General features: G+C 35.5%; 2 protein-coding genes across 2 annotated transcripts; one reads left to right on the top strand and one right to left on the bottom strand.

The window, feature by feature from the left end:
- The first annotated feature begins 13945 nt into the window (after window positions 1-13945).
- On the top strand, window positions 13946-14884 carry LOC132061350 (cytosolic sulfotransferase 17-like). Its single transcript, XM_059454185.1, has one exon. It carries the CDS (start codon window positions 13946-13948, stop codon window positions 14882-14884), a length of 939 nt encoding a protein of 312 aa, XP_059310168.1.
- A 1062-nt stretch (window positions 14885-15946) lies between these two features.
- On the bottom strand, window positions 15947-18568 carry LOC132059748 (G-type lectin S-receptor-like serine/threonine-protein kinase At2g19130). The gene has a single exon (XM_059452508.1). It carries the CDS (start codon window positions 18502-18504, stop codon window positions 16159-16161), a length of 2346 nt encoding a protein of 781 aa, XP_059308491.1. The 5' UTR covers window positions 18505-18568; the 3' UTR covers window positions 15947-16158.
- Between the last annotated feature and the right edge of the window lie 6334 nt (window positions 18569-24902).

Below are 24902 nucleotides of genomic sequence, written 5' to 3'. Positions count from 1 at the left end.
CCAGACAATTGTCTTGGTAGGTTTACTCCGAGTTTAACTGAGGTCTCTCATTCGGACTAAGTGAAACGACTAAGAAGCGTTTCAGCTTCAACTGCTGCGTGTTCCCTTCTGGTCATGCCATGTGTCGAGCTATATTTTGTCATGTATATAGATAGTTCCCCCACTCGAGAACTGAAAAATGGAATAAAAATTTGGAAAAATGCAATTTTAATGAACCTCGGTGCGTCCGCGTTTCGGAACAGAATGTTGAAAACTTCAGGATGGAAAATTTGGCCCAAATGCATCACAGATGACCATTTACATAGCATTTCACGTTCTGCGTCGCACACGCTTGCCCGGCGGACTGCTCTGCGACCCTTCAGTAAAACAGCCATAACCTTTTTTACACATGTCTGTTTGACCACCACAATATATGGATTGAAAGGTATTTCAAAGTCCTATAACTTTTAATATGGAAGGTTTCCCAAATTACCAATTAATAAAGATGTTATTTTATCTTGAAGTGAGGCCTTGTGCAAATTCACTTGAAAACATGCTCCGTAGAGTAGTTTCTGACTTTGCTTTGTCCTAAGACTCTTCTTATGACTTGATTTGGTTTCAAAACACTTCCTACACCTCCCATGTTGGTTCCATTATATCATCATCTTACGAGTCAAGCCTTAGCCTGAAAGTATGGGGTGTTACATTATCTCCCCCTTGGGATAATTCGTCCTCGAATGATGGTCGTGGCTAGAACTGGGACTAACTCAAGAACTTTACAGAAATTTTGGCAAAGTTTCTTTTGTAGATAGGGCTTTCCCAACATTTCTCAAACACGTTCCAGTTAACCAGAGTACAACACAAGCTTCACAGGGCATCATAATACGTATGACATGACATAATAGGGTAACTGAAACATGATCCTGACTAATATGAACACTTAACTGGCATGAATACATGAATACTAACTATCATAAATACCGGTCTGATATGAACACATGGATATTGAACTGAATGAATACTATACATGAAATTTGGAGAAGGATTTGTGGGCACGAATTACATGAGTCTTTGGAACATGAGCATGAATGTGACATGATTACGTGGACGTGAGGAGCATGAAATGGAACATGAATACTGTATTGACGTAAATACATAGATATTGGCTGACATGGATACATGAGTGCTGAATTAACATGTGTGCATATCATAACATGAGATTTGAATGCCGAAAACATGAATGTTACAACAAGATATCTGAATCTTTGAATGAAGATGGGGTCTTAACACTGAACTGACACGATATATGAACACTTGAGGTGGTTACCTTAGACATTTTCTGCTTGTCCATCAATAAGTGCAGATATTTGGACTTCATGTCCTCTTTGGTTTCCCATGGAATCTGGAACTTTCCTGAATAGATAACTCAGCATAATCTTATGTTGAATCGAGTTCCACTAGCTGCTAATTTTAACACTTAGCCACGAAATCGGCTACATTTTTCTCCATGTCATTCCACCAATAAACCTCTTTAAGGTCATGATACATTTTCGTGGAGCTTAGGTAGGTAGAATATCTGAAACTGTGTGCCTCTACCATAATCCTCTCTTTGCTTCAATCTACCTCTGGGATGCATAATTTCCCCTTGGTACCTTAGAGTACTATCATCTCCCCCTTGTTCTAAAGCCATGGATTTATACCTCTGAGTCCCGCTTTAGCTGCAATAGATAGGGATCATGAAACTGTTTTCCTCTTTTACTCAGTTACTAAAGAGGATTCGACTCTATTTTATACAAAAACTCTACCATTTTTGGGGTCCAAAAGTTGAACTCCTAGGTTTGCTAAATGATGAACTTCTCTCCCCATGATTCTCTTATCTGATTCAACATGAGCTAAACTCCCCATACTTGATTTCTTTCTGAGACACTTCCTGAAAAATGTTCATAATATAGATGCGCGTTAAATCTTTGACCAACACCCTGAAGATTAGAGTATCGTGCAATGACACTATCCTTGTAACACATAACTTGTCATGATCTTATACCTTTTTGATGATTGCTGAATCAACATAACTGATCTTGACACAAATTGTTCGATGCCCATTATACTCACTTTGTGTTTATTATACATGAGAGGAACATTCCTTATGGAGACTATCTCATTACGCCCTCATTACTCAACTGAGGTTCTTCATATTCATGCTAACGCTTCGGGTTTTCAAATATTCAACTGGACTTACTAACGATTTCACATCTCTTATTTAGACCAAAGGTTAAGGTCTTACATTTCCGGATCCTTCTCTCTCGTTGGGATCTGACAAACTTTCCTTATCTTCTGCAATCCTTTGCACTTTACGTAATTGACGACTCATCCTTTGACTCACCTCTGAGCAATCTTCCACACTAGAAAAAATTGAATTAGTAACATAGACGGGGTGTTAACATTTTCATAACTGGCGTATTCTGTCTTAGAGACTTATCTCTGCTCCAACTGACAATCTTAGGTAGACCTATTTTTGATAACTCTTAGAAACTATTCTTCTGCAGTTTGGTATCTTACTGCTTAGCTGATTTTCTTCTTCCACTGTTACTATATTACAAGTTTAACTTAAACTCGTTGAGTTTTAACATGCATTCGGTGTATTCAAACTGGTACCCACTTACTAGTGTTAACCTGAATAAGGAAATCCAATCGTACCTCTACTAGCTCTGTTGAAATTGCTAATTCATTATATCTACTCAATACTTAATTACTATTCTTCTACTAACCACCTGCTAGCATCATGTTCTCTGGCTCTGCTATGAATACCTAACGTGAAGCATAAGGTTATTTCTAACTTCCCTCATCATCCGACCCTATTCTGCGATCGCGTACTATCTTTTCTGAACTACAGACATGGGTCACACTTAGGGAAATTCCATCTCTCTTAAGAGAAATTGGAATATCTAACTCCGAACTTTCTATACACTTTATAATCATGTCAAACTATACATATCTGGGGCACCACTTAATCACATAACCTAAGAGGGAACCGTTACATCTTCTTATCTCACAGTAATATCTACTTCATGTAGTAACTTACTAACGTAGTACTTTCTAGTTCTGATCTGAATAAACTCGAACAAATCGTCTGCTCTTGGTTCTCATGTTGTACACAATCTCTTCTTAGTCATGTGCATGGGTTGTACGACAAAATATACATCTTTGAAAAATCGAGACATTCTCGAATCATAGGTGATTTACCCTTGGGCTCTATTCTATTCAAAATCATAGTGATCAACTCATGCCCGCTACGGCTAAATTAATAACATGCTGCCCCGTGGGGTCTTACATTATATTTATCATCATCACACCTATGGCGACATCTGGGGATGTCTCTGGGTCCTGACGACTTGCTAAAGCATACAAACGGTTCTGACAGAGGCCTGTATCACCACACTTAGCTGCAACACGCCCTGCTTGGGCTTGAGGGTTATGAAGAGCAGCAAAATTTGTGGACTGAGCCACATTACCCCTGGTACATTGTTTCACTGATGGGTAGTCTGTCATAAAGTGACCCTGCTTGCCATACCCAAAACACACACCCATGCCCGAACTATACACCCCTTGGTGTCTCCTATCACACTTGTTTCACATAGGATTATGAAAACCTTTGTGGCCAACACTGGCCTGTGACTGAGAGTCTGGTGCTTTGAACTCTATTTAAGGCTGAACTAACTTTTCTGATCAAATCAGGACCTCAGGGAGTGCACTGGCTGCAGATGGAGTGGGTCCTGATGACCTCATGTCAAAAAACTATCTGCCTCCACCTCTCCGAGATCCACCATGGCTAACGTTTCCGGTAGACTTAGATTTTTTGCTAATTTCTCTATCTTCCTCTTCTTGCAATTTCTCATTCTCCTTACTTAAGTACATCGTTATTATTCGACTTTCACATCCATGATACAAGTGCCCCTTCTCGGGTGACATGCATTTTGTTCAACTTTCAATATCATCTCAAGTCCCATCCGTTACTATCAGACACTTCACAATTTTACCCCAATGGTAATCATCCTCACTTGGACCTGGGATTTTTTGCCCATTGATTTTACATTCGATAGTATGTAATTCGATAGAAAGAGAATGTTGCAAATTAGAAAAATTCCTGAAGGAATAGCTCTAATTGCACGATCTAGAGTATGAAATAAGTGAGCCAATCTTGAATGTCACGGTAGTTAACCATTTATATGTGTGGCCGGCACAAACATATTAAGGAAACTCCACTAGACACGGTTTCATAGACTCCCAAGACACTTGAACCTAGTGCTCTGATACCAAGCTTTGTCACGCCCTGAACTATGGCCTAGGCGTAACACAGCACTCGGTGCCTTCTTTGCACGTGACCGAGCAAACCAAATGGCTTGCTCAATTAACATGGGACATGTACTGATGCAGAATATAAGTTAAAAACATTAAAAGTCTGAATGAAGCATGTGATATCATAATAATACTGAAAATACTTTTAAAACACGAGTAAAAACATGATAGTGTAGCCTACAAGGCTAAACATAGCTGAATACTGAACATGACACACTGACTAGTCTATGAAACCACTGACATGAGTCTGAAATATTGAACTGGTACTGGGAAAAGGGCCCAGCGTACCTGACCGTTTAACATGACATAATTGCCGAAAGTAAAGGCAATTCGCCGAAGTAAATGGGGCTCACCAATAGCTGATACGAGAAATCTTAGCGAGCAGATCCGTCGTCCTGTAAGTCAATGCCTGTATCATAAAATGCATGCCTTGGGCAAAAGGGACGTAAGTACATTTCAATTGTACTTGTATGAAGCAACTGAATGAAAGAACTATAAGTGGGGTGCTCAGGGAATGGGCAGCCCAAATCAATCACAAGGATACATGAAGTAATTGGGAACTGAAACTGTAACTGCAAGCTGAGCATGAACATGAATATAATATAACATAAGTGAAACATATATATATATATATATATATATATATATATATATGGGAGAGCCTTAGTATAACCAACAATATGAAATTACCATATGAGTATGTGGAGTATGGTACCAAGCCCGACCAGCAGAGTAATCTCATACCTTGCTGAGGTATGTGACATGAACATGACATGAAATGATCCAATCAATAGTCTGAATGTATCATCCTAACTGGGCGAGGCGATCCTTACCCTACGTTGGCATATGTAGTTTCAGGTGGTCTTCTCCTTCTCGTTAAACCTATGCTACTCAAAAAATATGAACATGAATATAGGTGGCATCTGAGCCCATGGTTTGTATAACATGACTTGTAAGCATGACTTGTAAACATGATTTGTAAACATGACTTTTAAACATGACTTGTAAACATGATTTGTATGTCTAATCTAACATGTATATAGATATATAATATAACTTGTATGAGACATGAAAACATGTAAAATCTGTAGAACGGAATAATATTGATTCATGACCTGTATTTGAAACACTTGGAATTGAAAACATGAGTATTCGTGGATTACGAATAGACTCATGGTAATTGAAATGATATTCATGAATACAATTAATGGAAACATGATTGAGCATAATAACATATAAATATTGACATGTATCTAGGGGTTATCATAAACTGAGACATAATTTTCTAACTCTGAGGAGAAGTCGTGCTTTCATTGATTAAATGTGGCTTGGGGAAGAACAATGATGTTCCCACACGTGGATAGAAGCGCTACATTAGTTGCTCCAAAACTTGAAGTAAAAGCTTGAACTTTTGAAGAAGAACTCCGAGAATCTAAACTTGAAACCTTGAAAACTTGAAAACCCTAAGATTGTAGTGTAGAATCTTGTTAAGAATCCATGTTTATGTGTTAGATTTACTTATAAGTACATAGGATAAACTTATCTTGATGTGGGAGGATGAATAGAGTAGAGGAGAGAAAAGTCGTGATAGGGCTTGGAGAACTAAAAAATGGAATAAAAATTCGAAGAAATGTGAATTTAATGAACCTTGGGTGCGTCCGCGTTGGGATCTGCGCCGCAGATGGCCTTTTGCGGTCGCAGATGCTAACGCACTTTCGAAATAGAATTTTGGAAACTTTGGGAGGGAAAATTTGTCCCTAATGCATTGGGAAATGTGTCGCACATGGCCATCTGCATTGCATTTCGTGTTCTGCGTCGCAGACACTTGTTCAGCGGACTGCTTTGTGATCCTTCAGTAAAACAGTCATAACGTTTTGTACATATGTCTATTTGATCTCCACAATACATGGATGAAAAGGTATTTCAAAGGCCTATAACTTTTATTGAGGAAGGTTTCCCAAATTCCCATCTAATGAAGGGGTTATTCAAGCTTGAAGTGAGGCCTTGTGCAAACTCACTTGAAAACATGTTTCGTAGAGTAGCTTCTGACTTTGCTTTATCCTAAGACTCTTCTTATGACTTGATTAGGTTTCAAAACACTTCCTACACCTCCCATCTTGGTTCCACTATATCATTATCTTACTAGTCAAATCTTTGCTCGAAAGTAAAAGGTGTTATAGATGGTGTCCCTCGGTTTAAACACATAGAGTCAGTTGTATTTTTTTCTTCCGAACAACTATTTTATGACATTGTCAAGTCCGTCAGTTTTTTCTTGGTTTTCCCTATTACCTATCAATGGAGTTCATCGGTTTTGAACCTCGGTGTTCTTTATGTTTTTAGCAGTGATTTTGGCGTACTCATACTGCACTTCTACGCATTTTATTACAGGTTCGGATCTTAGCATTAGCAGAGCCTGTGAGTGAATTTCCTGCCGACATCTAGCTTTAGTGGTGAGCCGTTTTCTTGTCTACATTGGCCACTGTGTCATTCCTAATTAGTTATTTTACTTCTTTTGTCAAAATGTGTCCCTATTTCAGACAATTGTATCTTTATTCTTAATTTTGCTCATGAGAAGCGTCACTAGCTCTTGGGTGTAGAATCCAAGTTTCACATCTGCATTGTTTTTTGACTTTTCTTCTATTTGTGATATTCATGTCAGGCCTGGACGTAACACGACACTCGCTGCCTGACTTTATGTGACCGATCAAACCATATGGCTTGCTAAATCAACATGGGACATTTATTGTCGTGGAAAATGACTTAAGACATGAAAATCTAAACGAAGTATGTAATTTAATATTAAATAATAAATAATGTAAATACTGTCTTACATCATTAGTGCGGAAATAATTTGAAACATAATAAGTATGTAGCCAACATAGGCTATACGACAACTAAACATCTAACATGACATGCTAGACCAGTCTATGAAACCTCTAAACATGAATGTACGCCGAACTAGTAACCGGGACAAGGCCTCCGGCATACCTCTACTGCCTAACATGGCATGAACATAAATTAAAGATAACACCCCAAATGAAGGGGCTCACCAATATTTGATATGAGATAATCCTAGCGAGCAGTCTTGTCATCCTGTAAATCAGTACCTGCATCATGAAATCCAGACCCCCGATAAAAGGGACGTGAGTACTCTGGAATGGTACTCGCATGTAAAGCAACTGAATGAATAAACATGAGCACATGAAATAATAAGGGCTGAAACTGAAACTGTAAACTGGAGTTGAACATGAACATAATCTGATATGAGTACGACAATATGAGTAAATCATTTTATATATATATATGTGTGTGTGGGGGGGGGGGGGGGAGCATTAGTAAACCGACATGAAATCCACCATGTGACCACGTGGTGTCTGGCCTCTAACCCGACCAGCTGAGCCCTCTCGTACCTTGCCGGTGTATGAGACATGAACATGACATGAATTGATCCATCAATAAAAATCCCATAAAAGGGTAACATGAAGGAATCGTCCTAACTGGGCAGAACGATCCTTATCCTACTGTTGGCATACGTAGTTTCAGGTATTAAACCTTCTCAGTAATTTGTGCTACTCCCAAAACATGAGCATGAATATAGGTGGCTTAGAAGCCCATGATTTTCATAATGTATCTTGTATCATAGTTTTGACATGTATAGTAAAGTTTTCATGTATATGGAATTATATGAGTTTATAACATAGTTCATAGTTTATATATAGAACCCATGGAAATCGAAGAATGAGTATACATGGATTACATACAGGGTTCATGACATTCAAAATGATATATCATGAACATAAACAACGGAATCATAATCTAGTTATAACATGGTTTAGTATTTTCATAAACTACGGCAATTTCGGGAAAATGTGGAAGAATCGAGGCGTTGAGAAGAACAATGATGTTCTCACACGTGGATAGAAGCCCTACATACCGTATTATCTTTGAACCCAAAGAAAAATCCAAACTGTTGATGAAGAACTCCAATTCCTTCACTTGAACCCTTGAGAAGGGTTTTCTTGAAAATCTATGGATTGCATGAGTAGCAGGTATTAATTTGTGTTAAGATGAACAATTCATCAATATTCTATGGCCAAATCTTACATTGCATGATGGAGGGACCTTGGAGGAAGTTGGGTTCTTGAGATTTTCCCTTTCGAGAGCAAGTTTTTGCATTTGGGGTGTGGGGTACGACCTAGGCTTTTAAAATGACTCTTCCCCGTGCACGGCTGTGTAGCTAGCAGGCCCAACCATGCAGTGAACATGCATCAAAGGCAGTAAAGCTGCCTCCAGTGTGCGGTCGCACACCTGAAGCTTGGTCGTGCAGGTCTTGCAGACTGCATTGTGTCCAGTAAAATGGGCACAACTTCTTGCATAGAGATCTGTTTGACCTGATCCTTATATGGATGGAAAGGTATTTCAAAAGGCTACAACTTTGTTTAAGGACATTTTGCCAAATTCCCAACGAATAAGGGGCTTATACTTGTTTAAAATAAAAGGCCTTGTGCAAACTCACTAGAAAACATGGTTCGTAGAGTAGCTTCCACCTTTACTTTGTCCTAAGACTCTTCCTATACCTTTTATTGGTTTCAAAACACTTCCCACATTTTCCATCATGATTCTATTATATATTCATCTTACGAGTCAAACCTTAGCTCGATGATACGAGGTGTTACAATTCACGATATTAGACTTTAATGGTTTACTTCCACTTAATTAATTTGAGTTGATGAATATATTTCGATCTTGTTTCACTTGACTTGGGATGGCTAGTGTCATCATGACTAAGAAATGTGAGTTGTCATATTGTCTTTGAGATTTTTTCAAATATTTGTCCAAATTCCAAGATCAAGTGCAATATTCCAACATTTTTTTAGTAAAATATTTTTTATTTAAATTAGTAATTACGAAAAAAGTTGATTGGCTCATTGATGGGCCTATTAATTGGATCCCTTGGCCCACATAACAAGGAGGCCTGGGCCTAGGTTAATACAAAATTCGATAAGACCGATCTAGGCCAAGTCCACTTAAAGGTGGTCTGGCGCCACTAAAGTAATTGCACGTTTGCCCTTCAAATGGACTGGTCTTTAATTTTTGCCCTTCAAATTGGCTAGGTTAATACAAAATTCGATAAGACCGATCTAGGCCAAGTTCACTTAAAGGTGGTCTGGTGCCACTGAAGTAATTGCACGTTTGCCCTTCAAATGGACTGGTCTTTAATTTTTGCCCTTCAAATTGGCTGGTCTTTAATTTTTGCCCTTCAAAATCGAACTTATGCCTAGATGGGCATAAAACATCATAATATCCACAAGTTATGCCAGCGACCTTAAAGAACTTATGCCCCCTCTAGGCATAAGTTCGATTTTGAAGGGCAAAAATTAAAGGCCAGCCCATTTGAAGGGAAAAATTAAAGACCAGCAAAAAATAGGGGCAAAAGTGCAAGTGACCCGGCGTGACTCGATTCATTAGTCCGAGGCCTTGAAAAGTCTTCCCCAGCTTGACCCGTTAATTTGCATCTGAAAAGGAGAAAATTACGCCCCCAATGTTGTTTGGGCATCTAGTTAACCATTTTTGGCCCAATTGTTGTTTCATTACCTGGTTTTGCCCACTTCGTACATATCATCAACCCTAATATCTTTTCAACCACTTTCTCTCCTTCGTCTCTCTCTTTCTCGTCTCTCCTTCTTCTCTCTCACCACAAGACCAAATCTCTCTTAAGTTTTTGACTGTTACTGGTCGAAATTAGTAGCTAGCGTTTAAATCTTGTATCTAATTGGAGTTATTTTCTTTATATTGGAAGACATCTTAGATATTGGGGCCTTCATCTCTGTTTCTTTTCGACAGATGATTGTTAATTCATATTTGTAGTTACTAACAACTTCTTCTTTTTTACTTTTAAATTTCGGCTAATAACTATAAAAGGACTCCAATTAATTGAATATTTTTGTAGAACGGGAAAACCTTTTCAATTTCACGAAATCATTTACCAATTATTTTAGATCTGGAGATCTATTTTAGGAAATAGATGGGTGATGATTGAAATTGGTTCGAACCGATTCAAACAATTGAGAAATTGATGAATATCACTTGATTCACCTTTAATTTCATGTATACCAATGTGAATCATTTTATATACATAGTTATACACTGTTATTCATGAGTTTACAAAACATATACATAAGGGTGCATATGAAATGTATAATAATGTATAAAAGTGTATAGACACTATTTACATCATATTATACATAGTTATTCATGATTATACAAAACATATACATAATTCATACACTGCATATACAATGTATATATAATATATAAGCATGTATATGAAACGTATAATAATGTATAAAAGTGTATATACACTATTATGTATCATATTATGGCAGAAGCAGCAACTTTTTTTAATTTGTATGGTCTGAAGTGGTGTGCTAGCAATGGCCTCAAACTAGCATGGGGGAAACTGACTCTTTGTTACTGACCAAGTACATCAACGGAGACTGGAAACCACCATGGAAGATTACTAATGAGATTCATCAAATGTAGAAACTAGTTGAAGATAATGGATCAGAGATGCTAACAAGCCTGCTGATAAGTTAGCATTCTACAGCTACAGTGCTAATGGAATCCAATGGTTCAACTCCTTCTCTGTGCTTCCCAGATCCACTAGAGGATTGATAAATGTGGACAAATGGAATCTGCCTAGTTTTAGAATCAAGTCAGTCAAACCTGTTTTTTTCTGGTTTATGATCCTCCTTAAATGGACTGATCACCATAGCCATATGATAGATTTCTTAGGTATCTATTGTTATTTTTTGGTGTTAAGTAGAGAAGCTAACTTTCTAGTTTAGGTACTTCTCAATGATCATGTAAAAAGTTTGGAATGCCAAACTCAAATCTGTAATTTTTGTCCATCAATGATCATAGGTGACAATTCATTTTAAGAGCCCATTTGGATTGGCTTATACCAGCTTATAAGTCATTTTTAACTTTTTTTGGTGTTTGGCAAAGTAGAAAAGTGCTTAAAATAAGTTTAAAAGTGCTTAAAATAAGCTAAAAACAAGAAGTTGGGAAACCCCAACTTTTTCTTCGGCTTAAAAGCCATTTTGATTTGACCAACGATTTTACTCTTTTATCCATTATATTTTCTTCTAATTCCAATATTACCCTCACTACTAAAAAAAGTGCTTAACAACACTTGTGTACCAAACACATCAACAACTTATTTTCAGCTTCAACACTTTTATCCAAACACGTAACTGCTTATTTATAAAATAACTTTCAACACTTAAAAAGTAATTTAAGCACTTATGCTTAAAAGCCACTTTTTTTCAGCTAATCCAAACGGGCTCTAAAAAAGAAATGTATCATATTATACAAATTCTAAAAATGAAAATAAAAATAAAAATGAAGAGGGTTCCATGGTAGTTCGGGGTAGAAGTTAAAAAAATTAACATTAAAATAGATTTGGCTTCATTAAATTCAATATAAACATATATTGGCTATTCTAGATGTAAAATTTTATGGGAAAATTTAAGAAATATACAATTTGATCACTTACATTGCAAAAAAATAGCCCAAAACTTACATTACAAAAAATAACCCAAAATATACAGACATATACAAACATACACACACATATACAAACACTTATACCAACATATACAAACATATAAGAAGGCAGAGAGAAAGAGAGAGTGAGAGAGAGAAAAGTTTGGGTCATTTTTTGTAAGAATTAAAAAAATGGGTCAATTTTGATAGTATTGTTGCCCCAATTAACATACAGTATAATTTTCTCAAATTTTATTGGGTTATGAACATTGACAACTGTTTTCTTGGAATGTACATATGTCCAAGTATCCCTACGAAAAGATCACGAAACAAAAACTATAACTCCACTAGATTATTTAGCTAGGTTCTCTTTTCTTTTAGATTGAGCCCTTGATTTAGGTACTTTCACCGTCAAAACTTCCAATCTTAAAAACAAATAATTTAATTGAGCTCGAGAAGTGAGCTTTGCGAATATATTAAGTATTTGTTTTACCTTTTCATTATGGGTTCATATCTTGGATCCGATAGCGAACATATTTATATTATTTCTTGTTATACTTCAAAATTAAACTATGAGATGATTTTGAGTATAAATGGAGTTTGCATTAAAAAGAGTGAGAAAATAGCTTTAAGTTGCATTCTCTCAGGCTTCAGCAACCGATCATAAGTAATTTCATCACACGAAATAACATATTTATATTATTTCTTGTGGAAAAAACATGTATATTGTAAAGCAGACAAAATAGGGGTGTAAATGTCCTATTTTCCGTTTATTTCGACTTTGAGACATATATATATTAGGTACGTAACGTTTCCGTTGTCGGTGAGCGAATGAAAATAATTGTATAAACATTTGTGGTAAGAGTTTTAAAAGCATAGGTTGGTGGTGAACATGTTAAAATCATATTGTAAAAACGTAAGTAGTTTGGTGTGACCACTAAAAACTTCTTGTTGATTGTGATAGAAATAAAACAATAAGTGAACAAATCAAATCCTTGGAAGTTAAGGGGCTAGACGTAGGCTTGTCGAATATAATCAAGATAAAAATATCGTGTCTCATATTATATTTTGCACTTCACTAATTATTATGCTCTATACTCGTTAATATGAAAAACACGAATACTTTCTGCATAGATACTGGCAAACTTAATTAGTTGATTAAATCGACTAAATTCAGTAATCGATGAAATATGAAAAGAGACATAATTCATCCCTCTTGTGTTTACAACATTTAGGGGTTGTTTAGTAATATATAGATTAGTTATGAGGGAATCTATATATTATTTTATGCTGGTATTAGTTATTCAGGGTTTAGTTATTCATGTATAAGTTATTCCACCTTTAATCCTTCATAAAATAATTAGTAATATAGAGATTAGTTATGAGGGAATCTATATATTATTTTATGCTGATATTAGTTATTGTTTGGTTTAGTTCATGTATAAGTTATTCCACATTCAATCCTTCATAAAATAATACATCGTGCCATATCTCTCATAACTTATACTAGATTATGATTGTATTAGTTGGATGCAGGTTTAATTCTAAATTGGAGGCCACGTGCAAACCAAAGTCACGATAGTATAAATGAGTCAAACTATTGATGAGTATTAATTTTATACATGAATAACTTATCTCCTAGTTGGATGGCATATTTGAGCCTTTTCCGTTAATTTTATACATAATAACTTACCTCCTAACCAACTACCAAATGTGGTATTACTTACGCTAGATTTAATATCTATATAACTCGATCACCTCCAAACCAGCAACCAAACGACCCCTTATATATCGCTGACCCAATACGGAACCACAAGGTGCAATGACCAAAACCAATGTCCCATGTGGGAGATTTTCGAAGTTAGCGAGAACGGACTTTTATACAAGTTAGTACAAACTATTGAATGACATCAAATATTTAAGCTACAATCTTAACTTTTTTACCTCTATTTATGTATATATAAGCTTTGAACTAGTGAGTGCAAATCTTTTTCAGCCTCTCTTATTAATTCATTACATATATTACTCCTCTTAGTTCTTCTTTTTCCTGGTGTATAACTTCATGGTAAATAGCTTGGAACTTGTCCATGAGTTACATTTGTCCTTACCAAAGGAAAAATGGTGGGGAGAAAACAATGTCTGTCAAATGAATGGTTTCTGGTTCCTTCCTAAATTTGTGCCAAACACTGTTCGAGTTCTTAATGAGTTCAATCCACTTCCTAATGATGTAATTTTAGCCTCCTTTCCGAAAACTGGTACAACATGGCTTAAATCTCTCCTTTTTTCCATCATAAATCGGTCTTCCAAAGAGTTATTAGTGAAGCACAATCCCCATGAGCTTGTTCCAACGCTTGAGGTCCAAGTCTTTGGAAGAACTGAATCATCTCCAATTATAACTGACGATTTAGATTCAAGAAGGCTCTATTCGACTCATATTCCTTACCAGCTTCTAGGCAAAACTCTCGATTCATCTAACTGTCGAGTTGTTTACATTACGAGAAATCCTAAGGATACGTTGGTATCAATGTGGCATTTCACAAATAAATGGAAGGATGCAGAAGATGGACCATGGCCTCTCGACGAGGCCATAGAGAAATTTTGTTCTGGGATATTTCCTGGTGGACCTTATTATGACCATGTTATGGGATTTAAAAAGGCAAGTTTGGAAAAACCCGAAAATATATTCTTTATAACTTATGAGGAGCTAATGATAGACGCAAAAACTCATGTCAAGAGATTGGCTGAGTTTCTAGGATGCCCTTTCGACAAAGACGAGGAAGTAGAGGAGATAGTGAAAAGTTGCAGTTTTGAAATTCTAAGCAGTCATGAAGTGAACAAATCTGGGGATTTTCCATCTTGGTTTCCAGTTCCTTATAATTCTTTCTTCAGACAAGGTGTCGTTGGGGATCATAAAAACTATCTGGAAGCTAAGACGATTGAGCGTATTGATGCATTGACAAGAGACATGTTTCATGGAGCTGGTTTCATGTATGGCATTTAGCACTTTGCTCTATTTTAAATCTTTAAGTTTTGTTATTATTTCTTTTCTTTTGTATTTTCTGTTTATCTTTCTATTTTTTTTTTATTTTTTTTATTTTTAGTTTCAAGGAGCTGATTGTAGTAGTTCCTGTAGCCTTTTAACCTATTCCGCCGACCCAATTTTGTTTTCTCTTGTAATAAGAAAATATGTGTATTCTTAAAGTTGCATATTTTTTTTTTTTTGGATTAATCCATTCACCCAGGTTATGCTCACATGAGGTGATAGGGGTCTTGACATTATCCCCTACCTCGTATATAATTAAAACTAATTACATTTGAAGGGGGGGGGGGGGGGGGGGGTGTTTGTGGACATAAAGCCAGAACCTCCAAATGAAGATGAACATACAGTATATACCAAGTATTTGCCGAAAAATGGCATCAAGACTATCCAGGGGTAGTTTGGCCAGTAAAGAGTCTAACAACTAAGGAGGGTCAAAATGCCAACCTAAGTGCTTTTTAGTTTTGATCCTAAAATTAAAGCATGGACTTGCATTCTGTCGATTCTGATTCCTCCTCTAGTCTCAGCAGGCTAATATAATGGGTTTGATTTTTTTTTTTTCTTTTTTCCCTTTAACCGGAGTCGTACATGTATGATATAACATAGACAAGGAGCTAATGTGATGTGCTGATTTTTTTTTTTTAATTTTCAATTTAACTGGAGTAATAGGTTTGTGAAAGCTACAGTCTGTTCAGGGTACCTTCATATGAGGAGCAATACCAACCATGTAATGTTGTCAAGTAATGTAATAATTGAGATGCAGTCCTATTTGAGTAAATATCTTATAGCTAGAATGTACGCAGCGTAAAGGCAGCCAAGAAGCATTGAAACTGTATCTCAATGTGTGAACAGACAAGAATGTAAAACTATAATATCACTATATACCTGTATATAATGGTAAAATGGGGATTAAATAATTTTCAAAAAGAGAAATTTCTCATTCTTTTTTGAGGCATACTAAAATGAAGAACGTGCCACTTAAAATGAGATAGAGGAGTAACTAAAAAGAATTAAAATTTGAAACTCTTATATAAGAAGTTTTTAGAATCAAGCATATATTATATAGCAAAGAAAAAGGTGAAAGAAAATTGAAGTTACTACTTTTACATGCCAACTACATAGGAATGTATGCTGCCTTCACATGATATCTGATGTTGCCTTATTGTTGGATTCACTTATAAACTACTAAAATGTATAGAAAAAGCAAAAAGAAAAAAAAAGGACAATAAATATATTGATCAAGCATTTGATGAAGACCCTTCTACATCAAAAACTTGGAAGGAATGAGGGATTGGAGGCAAGTTAACATCCACAACCCCTTCAAGTATTTGCACAACTTCAGACATTGCTGGCCTGTTATTTTCGTCGTCTTGAATGCACCATAAAGCAACTTTACAAATTTTGGAGACCTCATCAGCATCAGCAGATGCCCTGTCAAGCTTATTGTCTAATAGGCAAAGCATGTCACCTGCATAAACTAGTAAATGAGCTGCCCAACTAGGAAAGAACTTAACATTTTCATCTGGAGTATTCAACCAATTTTGCCTTCCTGATATAAGTTCAAAAAGCATCATTCCAAAACTATAAACATCTGCTTTAGTTGTTATAGCTACTCCAGATATCCATTCTGGTGCAAGATAACCTATCGTGCCTCGCATGGAAGTAACTACTCTGCTAAAATTTCGTCCAACAAGTTTTGCCAAACCAAAATCAGCCAATCTAGGTTGGAAGTTAGCATCAAGAAGGATGTTTTCTGGCTTAATATCAGCATGTATGATTGAGTCCTTGCACTCATGATGAAGATAAGACAATCCCCGTGCTGTCCCCAATGCAATTTGGTATCTTGTTTTCCAATCCAACAAGTTTGACTCGTTTTCTTTGAAGAGGAGAGAGTCCAAAGAACCATTTTCCACGTACTTGTAAACCAGTAATTTCTTATTACCTTCGGAGCAAAATCCACGAAGACGTATAAGATTAACATGGTGGATAGTTCCAAGTGTGCTAACTTCTGCCCGGAATTGCTTCTCTCCTTGACCAATGCCTTCAAGCTTCTTCACTGCAACAATCGATAAATCAGGCAATGTCCCTTTGTAAACAGAACCAAAACCCCCTCCACCTAATTTTTCGGAGAAATTTTTCGTTGCATATTGCAAGTCCTTGAAACTAAAAGCCACCAGTGAACCCTCCACTACCTTTGAAAAGCCGTAACGATTGCTTTGCTGCTTCCAGATTAAAGCCATTAGGACAAGTCCTAAGAAGACTGATATAGAAACAGTAACACCAATTATAATTTTCTTTTTGCTTTTGGAAGTTTTAAATTCTGAAAGTGCGAGCCTGATATGGATTGTCCGTCCTCTAACATCGTCTCCAGAAAGTTGCCGCATGTCCAACAACTTTCTTCTCCAAATAGAGCACTCATTGCTACTATACGAATAAGCAACACAAGAACAATTATTCAAGCAAGTGGTTTCACAATCTGAAACACTTGCTGACTCAAAAGATTGAGTATCTTGAGGCAACCTCATGTTATTATACACCCAAAACCTGTCCTTTTTCTCATCATTAACAACATTAGCACACTCATGTATATCTGCTTTTCGCACACAACCACTAGAAAAGTCCTTTATATCCCACTCGCTACTTGATTTAGGCTCGAACCCACTCAAACAATTACAGTAGCCAGGAGAATCCTGATTGCAGTAACCAAATGGCCCGCAATAAGCGTAAACCTCACATTGCTCTAAAGGTTGGGTCCATAACGGAGTCCACATTTTTGAAGTATCTGACCAGGTGACTAACTTAACCTGTCCAGATACATCAACTAAATATCTTGTCACAATTGAAGGATCACGAGGTAAATATGTAAAATAGCTCTCATTCTCATTATTGATGTAAGTATAGTTGAAAATAGAGTTTGCTCGCAATTGAGGTGACAATCCCAAAACAGGAAAATTCCAGGATACACTAGCCCAATATTGTTTTGTTCCATTCCATACTAACAAGGATTGCGTACCGTTTGGCGTGTGCTGACCTGAATACAATCCAGGTGTAGGATCTTCCACATTCTTCCATGATATAAGAGCCGTCTTTTGTTTGTTACGATCGAACAAAAGTTTCCCACCAGGCAACCATGTATCTGTGGGATGATCAAAGCTTTGCCAAATAGTTGAACCATCCCTTAATAAAATCAGATTACCATTATCAAGAAGCACTGCCACCACTGATGATTGTGAAGTAGTACTAGATGCTATATTTGTGGACCAAATCGAGGTTTTTGACCCATTGAAGAGTGCCAACTTACCCTCTATGATCTTTAGCTCAGCAGAATTCTTATCAGATATTGGTGTTCCTCTATTTGCTACCCAAACAACAGTTTGTGGACTAATCTTTTTGTACCATATGCCTATGTAATATTTGGTGGACTGACCTGGTTTGAAGAAGCCTAACTCAAATATTCCATTCAGAGAGACAAGTGTTTGTTCTCCTGAAAGGGATTGGTTAGCAATAATAGTGTTAGCTCCATGTAAGAGCTTGAGCTTGAAGAGAAAACAAAGCATGAAAAAAGACTTGTTTATAACGTCCATAGATGCAGAAACTGTGCACTTTAGACAATTAATATGTAAATTGATTTCTGAGTGCCTTTGTTCATTTGCGTGGCTTGGCTATAAATAAGAGAACTAAAGAAACGTATAGCGTGAGCTTGACTTAAGTGCACCAAGAATAAACGATAAAGCTTACTCTCAAGTTTCAACATTAAAAAATACTATATTTTGACATGACAAAAATTGAAGGGGAGCCTTGGCATAACTGTAAAGTTGCTGTCATGTGACCTAAATGTTTTCCCCGAAATTGGATAATAAGTTAAATTTGTAAATGAGGTATAGGATATGTGGCACTTTAATCTATTCTTTGATGAACAAAAGATATACGTGTATATTTTGCTTATGAAACGGCTTAAGTATGAGTTGGTATGCTAATGATTGGGTAAAGATATTGGGGATTATATATTTTTTTTTATATTGCAAAAATGATTTCAAGAAGTGTTGGAACAAAATAGAAAAAATAAAAGATGCAAATTTCTGATATTTTACTACCATTTTTTATTGATTATACATCACTTTTGTAGTTTCTGTCGACTGTAGTATATAGCAGCATCCTTAGGCCAAAAAGTGTTATCAGCTGAACTCCAACGGGAATTGAACCTTCAAATTGATCTAAGTTGATTTGGTATAGTTTACTCCCTCCTACTCAAATTATTTGTCACTTTTTTATTTTACACTAAAGGTTACGGGTTCGAGCCATGGAAATATTCCTTCCGTCCCATTTTATATGAATGTAAGTGTTGTAACAAAATAGAAAAAATAAAAGGTGCAAACCGCTGATATTTAATAAAGATTAGGAATTTTTTTGAGTTTCTGTAGTCTGTAGCAGCATCCTTCCGAAAAAAATCAGCTGAACTCCAACGGGATATTTGATCTAAGTTGATCTGGTATACCAATAAGCCGACGTTGTGGTTTACTTCCTCCTTCTCAAATTATTTCTCGCTTTTTTATTTTACACCATTTTATATGAATGTGGTTGAATTTGAATATGGTTTAATAAAGAAAAAAGTTTCCAAAATATAGATATATGTATCATTCATAAAATAAAATTATTTTCAAATATAGACCGACTAAAAAGGAAAGAGTGTTCTATAAAATGCAACGGAGGGAGTATTATTTTAGGAGGATATTTTACCTACTTTACCCTTATGTATGTCTAAATTATAATCTCTCTCCATTAAATATTTATTTATGTGTCATCTCTATTATGACAAAATTCTACTATGGGTAAAATTGAGAAAAAATAATTAATTATGCCTTGAACTTCTAAAACGATAAATAATTTGAAACAACTATTTTTAATAACCACGACAAATAATTTGAGACGGAGGAAATACTATAATCCTTTTTTAGATCATTCCAAGCATCTATGAAATCTAAATAAAGTAAATCATAAGAAAGACGTAATATACTTTTTGACATTGCATAAATAAATTAACAGAAGTGCAATTTGTAGTTTCTCATGATTAGAAAACTTATTTAAAAGCATATTAAAACTAAATAAATTTAAGAATATATTATCCCCTAATTTAAACTAAATTATTGCTTGTTCATTCAATAATTCAATAGCAAATGTGAACTCAATACAATTATTTAAAACAGAGTTCAGATTCACTTGAATAACTTTAAGAACCTTAAAATATACTACTTTAAGAACCTTAAAATATACTAAGAGGTATATTTATTCAAAATTATTACTAATATAAGAGGTTGATTTGGTAAATCAAAAGTAAAAGCACTAAGACTCGCATGTAAATATCTTTAAAATTGATAATGATTTGTTAGTGGAACCAAAGAAGATCAGTGGGTGATAAACTGCTATATTGGGCATTGACGTCAAGGAAAATGATTCACAATTTTGCGTAGATTAATTGAACCTACAAATGGTAGACCGACTAAATATTGACCACAATTTGTTGTCGATATTTATGCGTTTACTACTAGTTTAGATTATTTGAACCTTAGAATGTCAGTAGATTAGAATGTAGAACTTTCTTTCCGCGAAAGCTCGTGTTATCTTCCTTGTCAAGACTTTCTATACATGAGTGAACCTGGCTGCAAACATTCAGTGAGGAACAGAATGTTGGAGGTGCGAATAGAATTCTACCTTGATAGTTAAAAGAGGAAAAACAAAATGAAAATTATATATAAGGTGTAGGAATATATATATTGTGAGACATTTTGAAAAAAAAAAAAATGTATAAGTCTGGCACAAAATGGACTTTCATACAAGTTTGTGATTGTACAAGGTATTGTTCTTAAAGACATTGTTAATGAGACAAATACTAGAAATTTGTGGCTGAAATTAGAGACATGTTATGCTTTGAATAAAAGGAGCCTAGTCCATTTTAAAAAAAAAAAAAAAATCATTTTTCCTCTTTAGACAATATCAACCTCACTTTTCACTGAGTCAAAGATTATAAAGTGATGAATAGAAAGGAAAGGAGATCAGACAAATAGGCACACGACCCCCCCCCCCCCCCCCCCCCCCCCAAGGGTGGGCATGGTACGGTATATACCGATTACTATATCGAAACCGAAATTTTTTATACCGTGATTTTGGTATTATGGTATTTGATATGTATTTTTAAAAAATTTGGTATTGGGTACGGTATTTGGTATTTATAAAAAATATACCAAATATCATACCAAAGTATATAGTTACATATACAATTCATATATATTAGTATTAAAATACTTACAACTATATAATCTAGTATTAGTACAAAATTAATTGTTTAGATGTTGGAGTTTTGACTAATTAAACTTGATTGAAATGCCCTTTTTGTCTAATTGATTTACGAAGGGGATTGCTTGTGCTTTCTTTTGAATATTTTTACATGTGTAAGTTGTTAGCACGATATTATTGAGACATTTCTTAAATAGCCGAAGTCATAATTCTCTATTATCTGAGTATATATAAGTCGAAATCGAACAAACTATGGTTACCGATTTACCATACCGTAAAATACCGAAATCGAACAAACTATGGTTACCGATTTACCATACCGTAAAATACCGAAATCGAACTTCAAAATGCCGAACCATACCGAGTTAATTTGGTACGGTAATGGTATAGTATTTTTAAAAACCGAAAACCGAAATTGCCATACCGAAGTTTCTAATATCGTACCATGCCCACCCTGTTACACCTCGCACTTTCAGAGCATGAGCATGCCACGTACTTCACCGTATTAATGGAGTATCGGGGACGTCCCATGAAGTTTTGGAAGGTACAAGCCATGGAAGTACGTAACAATGAAGTAAAGGATGAATTACGATCTTGTAAGTCGTAACCGGGAAGGACAACCTTGAAACCAAAGGACATGACCATTATCAAGTATGATTAATGATAAATATCATGTATGGAGAGTTTCGGAAGATTCCGAGACCAAGCAAATCGAAGAAAATAAGTTTGTCGAAAATTTGAAAAAAGTTGGCAGAATTTTGGGCAGATTTTTAGTCAACTTTGGAGGGGTATATCTCCTAGTATATTAGGAGTTTTAAGGTGTTTCAAAAGCCTAAAATGAAGTTCGTCGTGTCTAGTTTCCAACGCAACAAACCGCTCATCGATACAACATCGGAGTAGAGAATTATGGACGTTACAAGTTAGGTTGACAGAGCAGAAATCGCTACGAACCTAGCCTACGATCTTTCACCATAAAGATACCCGAACACTCTAGGTCGGTCCAAACCGACCCTAGAGCTCTATAAAAGGGGTTTTACCCCTTATTTTTCATCCAAACACCTCCATAACATTCCCCAACCCTCTAGAATATTTTCCCAACTTCCACCCATAAAATTTTGGCCCAAATCAAGTGGAAACAACCAAATCTTCCATCAAGAAGGTTGGAAACTACGGAAGTAGCAAGCCTATGGTATTGTATCATGATTGAGGGTAAAGTTGGACTGATTCAGCCATGGTTCTTAGGTTGTATGCACTGCTTAAGGTATGTATAACACCCCTTTAGTCGTGTGTTAGCTTAATTTAATGTTGGTAAAGTTGTTTGAGGCCAAATACCGCAAGACTACATCGAAATAAGTTAAGTTAAGCCACTGTTTTGTAGGGGCTGTTTTGAATGTTTAAATATGACTTCTAATGGTTGTAAATGGTGGATTATAACTTGAATATATTGTTCCTACAGTTATTGGGATTATTCATGTGTTAGTTGGAAAGATGGAGAAGAAAATATATGAAATCTACGAATAGAAAGTAAAGGATGAGGCGTAGGAGTATGGGTTGTTTTGGAATACATTTAAGGATACTTTGAGCTAAATATGATATGGTAAATATATGCATATTGTTATGAAGGGTGTGGACTGAATTATGAAAGGAGAGTTGGGTTTGAATGACATTTGTTATTCGTTAAACGAGCTTGCCGCTCGATATGATTCTTAAAGTAATCTAAGAGGGTTATATTGGATTATATTGTAGTTGTTGCTATTGTTGATTATTGTTGTTGTTGTTGGGCTGTTTGATGACCCTTAGTGGTCTTTGGGATGTAGTATAAATAGGGGAGGTGCTGCCCGATTTTCCGAAGGTTATAATATTAGCAAGATATGATAGTTGCGACACTGTTTGTTGATGACGGTATCATTTCACTTGTTGTAGACGCAAGAGGATTATGTTAAGCTTTATTATGGATTGAGAAGGAGATTATCTAGGTATGTTAAGGCTAGTCCCTTTCTTTCAAAAGGCATGATTCCTATGTTATGATTCCATATATGTTTCCATAACCTTCTTACTTCCAAAAGTTAGAAGTTCATGATTCTTAAAAGCTTCTTATGATACTAAAGATGAGATGTTTTCTATGATGAACATGATGATGATGATCTTATTTCTAGAAATTTCAAAGTTTATGGTTTTAATGCTATATATATATGAGATTATTATATATATATATTTCATGATTTCCTTGATTTTACTCATTGTTGTTGATCTTGCCTCATGATGATTGTTCTTTCAAGGTGAGATATAGAATTGATGATTATTCCATAATATAAATCGGAGGTTACCGACCTTACGTCACTCCGATAGAGTTGTAGCTTTTATTTGGGCTCTCATGTATGCTTTATATATATATATATATATATACATATACATGTATATACATATACATGTATATACATATACATGTATATACATATACATGTATATATATGTATATACATCTACATGTATATATATGTATATATAGATATATATGTATATATATATATATGTATATATATATATATATATTTTTTTAAAAAAGAAAGCCAAGCATGCATGGTATCTACCTTATGAGGCAATCAGATGTACAGGTTATCTTTATCTCATGTTATGTTCTATATTTCTTATTATGTTGTTATTCATGCCTTACATACTCAAGTATATGATATAATATATGTATATACATCCTTTATGAACATGTTTTTTTAAAATTTGACCCGTAGGTGAATTATCACGATTCTCGGGAGCACTTCACTTACTTCGAGGCATAGCCTATTGGTATTGGTTATCTTTATGGTCACTTGTATTATATATATATATATATATTATATATATATCGTTGTATAATATTTTAGTATTATATCCCGATGATATATATAATATATATAGATATATATATATATATATATATTATATTGTGATATATGTATATATATATATGATATCCATGAGCTATCTTTATGGTCCACCTAGAAATTTATGAGATGTATGTTTAGAGATGCTCGGTGTGTTAGCTCCGGGTGCCCGTCATGGCCCTCTGGTTGGGTCGTGACAAAAGTGGTATCAGAGCAGTTCGTCCTATGGAGTGTCTACGAGCCGTGTCCAGTAGAGTCTTGTTTATGGGTGTGAAGCGCGCCACACTTATAAACAAGAGGCTGCGGGGCATTTAGGAATGATTGACCTTTCTTTCTCATCTTAGATCGTGCCATAGAGCTAAATTATAGGATGTGATGTCCCTGATTCTAACCCTAAATGTTTTGATTATGGATAAGCAGTTGATTATGCCGCTATGAGGTAATTGATGAGAATTGAATTTGTTACTCCGGAAGGTATGTTTCCTGTCTTATTGATATTGATAGACTTTGATATAAGAACCTGAGGTAAATGTTACGGGTATTGTGATCGCCCTGTGAGGCATTGGATGTGTTTTCTGGACTGTGTGCAGGAATGAGGCAGTAAGAAGTATAAAGGAAACTCTGCCAAGATTTTTACAAATTGAATTGTTTGAATGTCTAGGCTATAGAGAAAGGATGAAGGGAAAATGTGACAATCGGATGTTTGGTAAGTCATGATTGAATGAACCATTATGAGATGCTTTCAAAGAGAAGTTTTAGAATGATTTTAATTTTTAAGGGAAGAACCCTAAAGGGAAAAATGATTAGTAATT

The sequence above is a fragment of the Lycium ferocissimum genome, chromosome 6 (genome assembly GCF_029784015.1).
Source record: "Lycium ferocissimum isolate CSIRO_LF1 chromosome 6, AGI_CSIRO_Lferr_CH_V1, whole genome shotgun sequence".
NCBI lineage: Eukaryota > Viridiplantae > Streptophyta > Magnoliopsida > Solanales > Solanaceae > Lycium > Lycium ferocissimum.
Note: the sequence above shows the minus strand (reverse complement) of the source record. Positions and strands in the feature narration are given on the sequence as shown.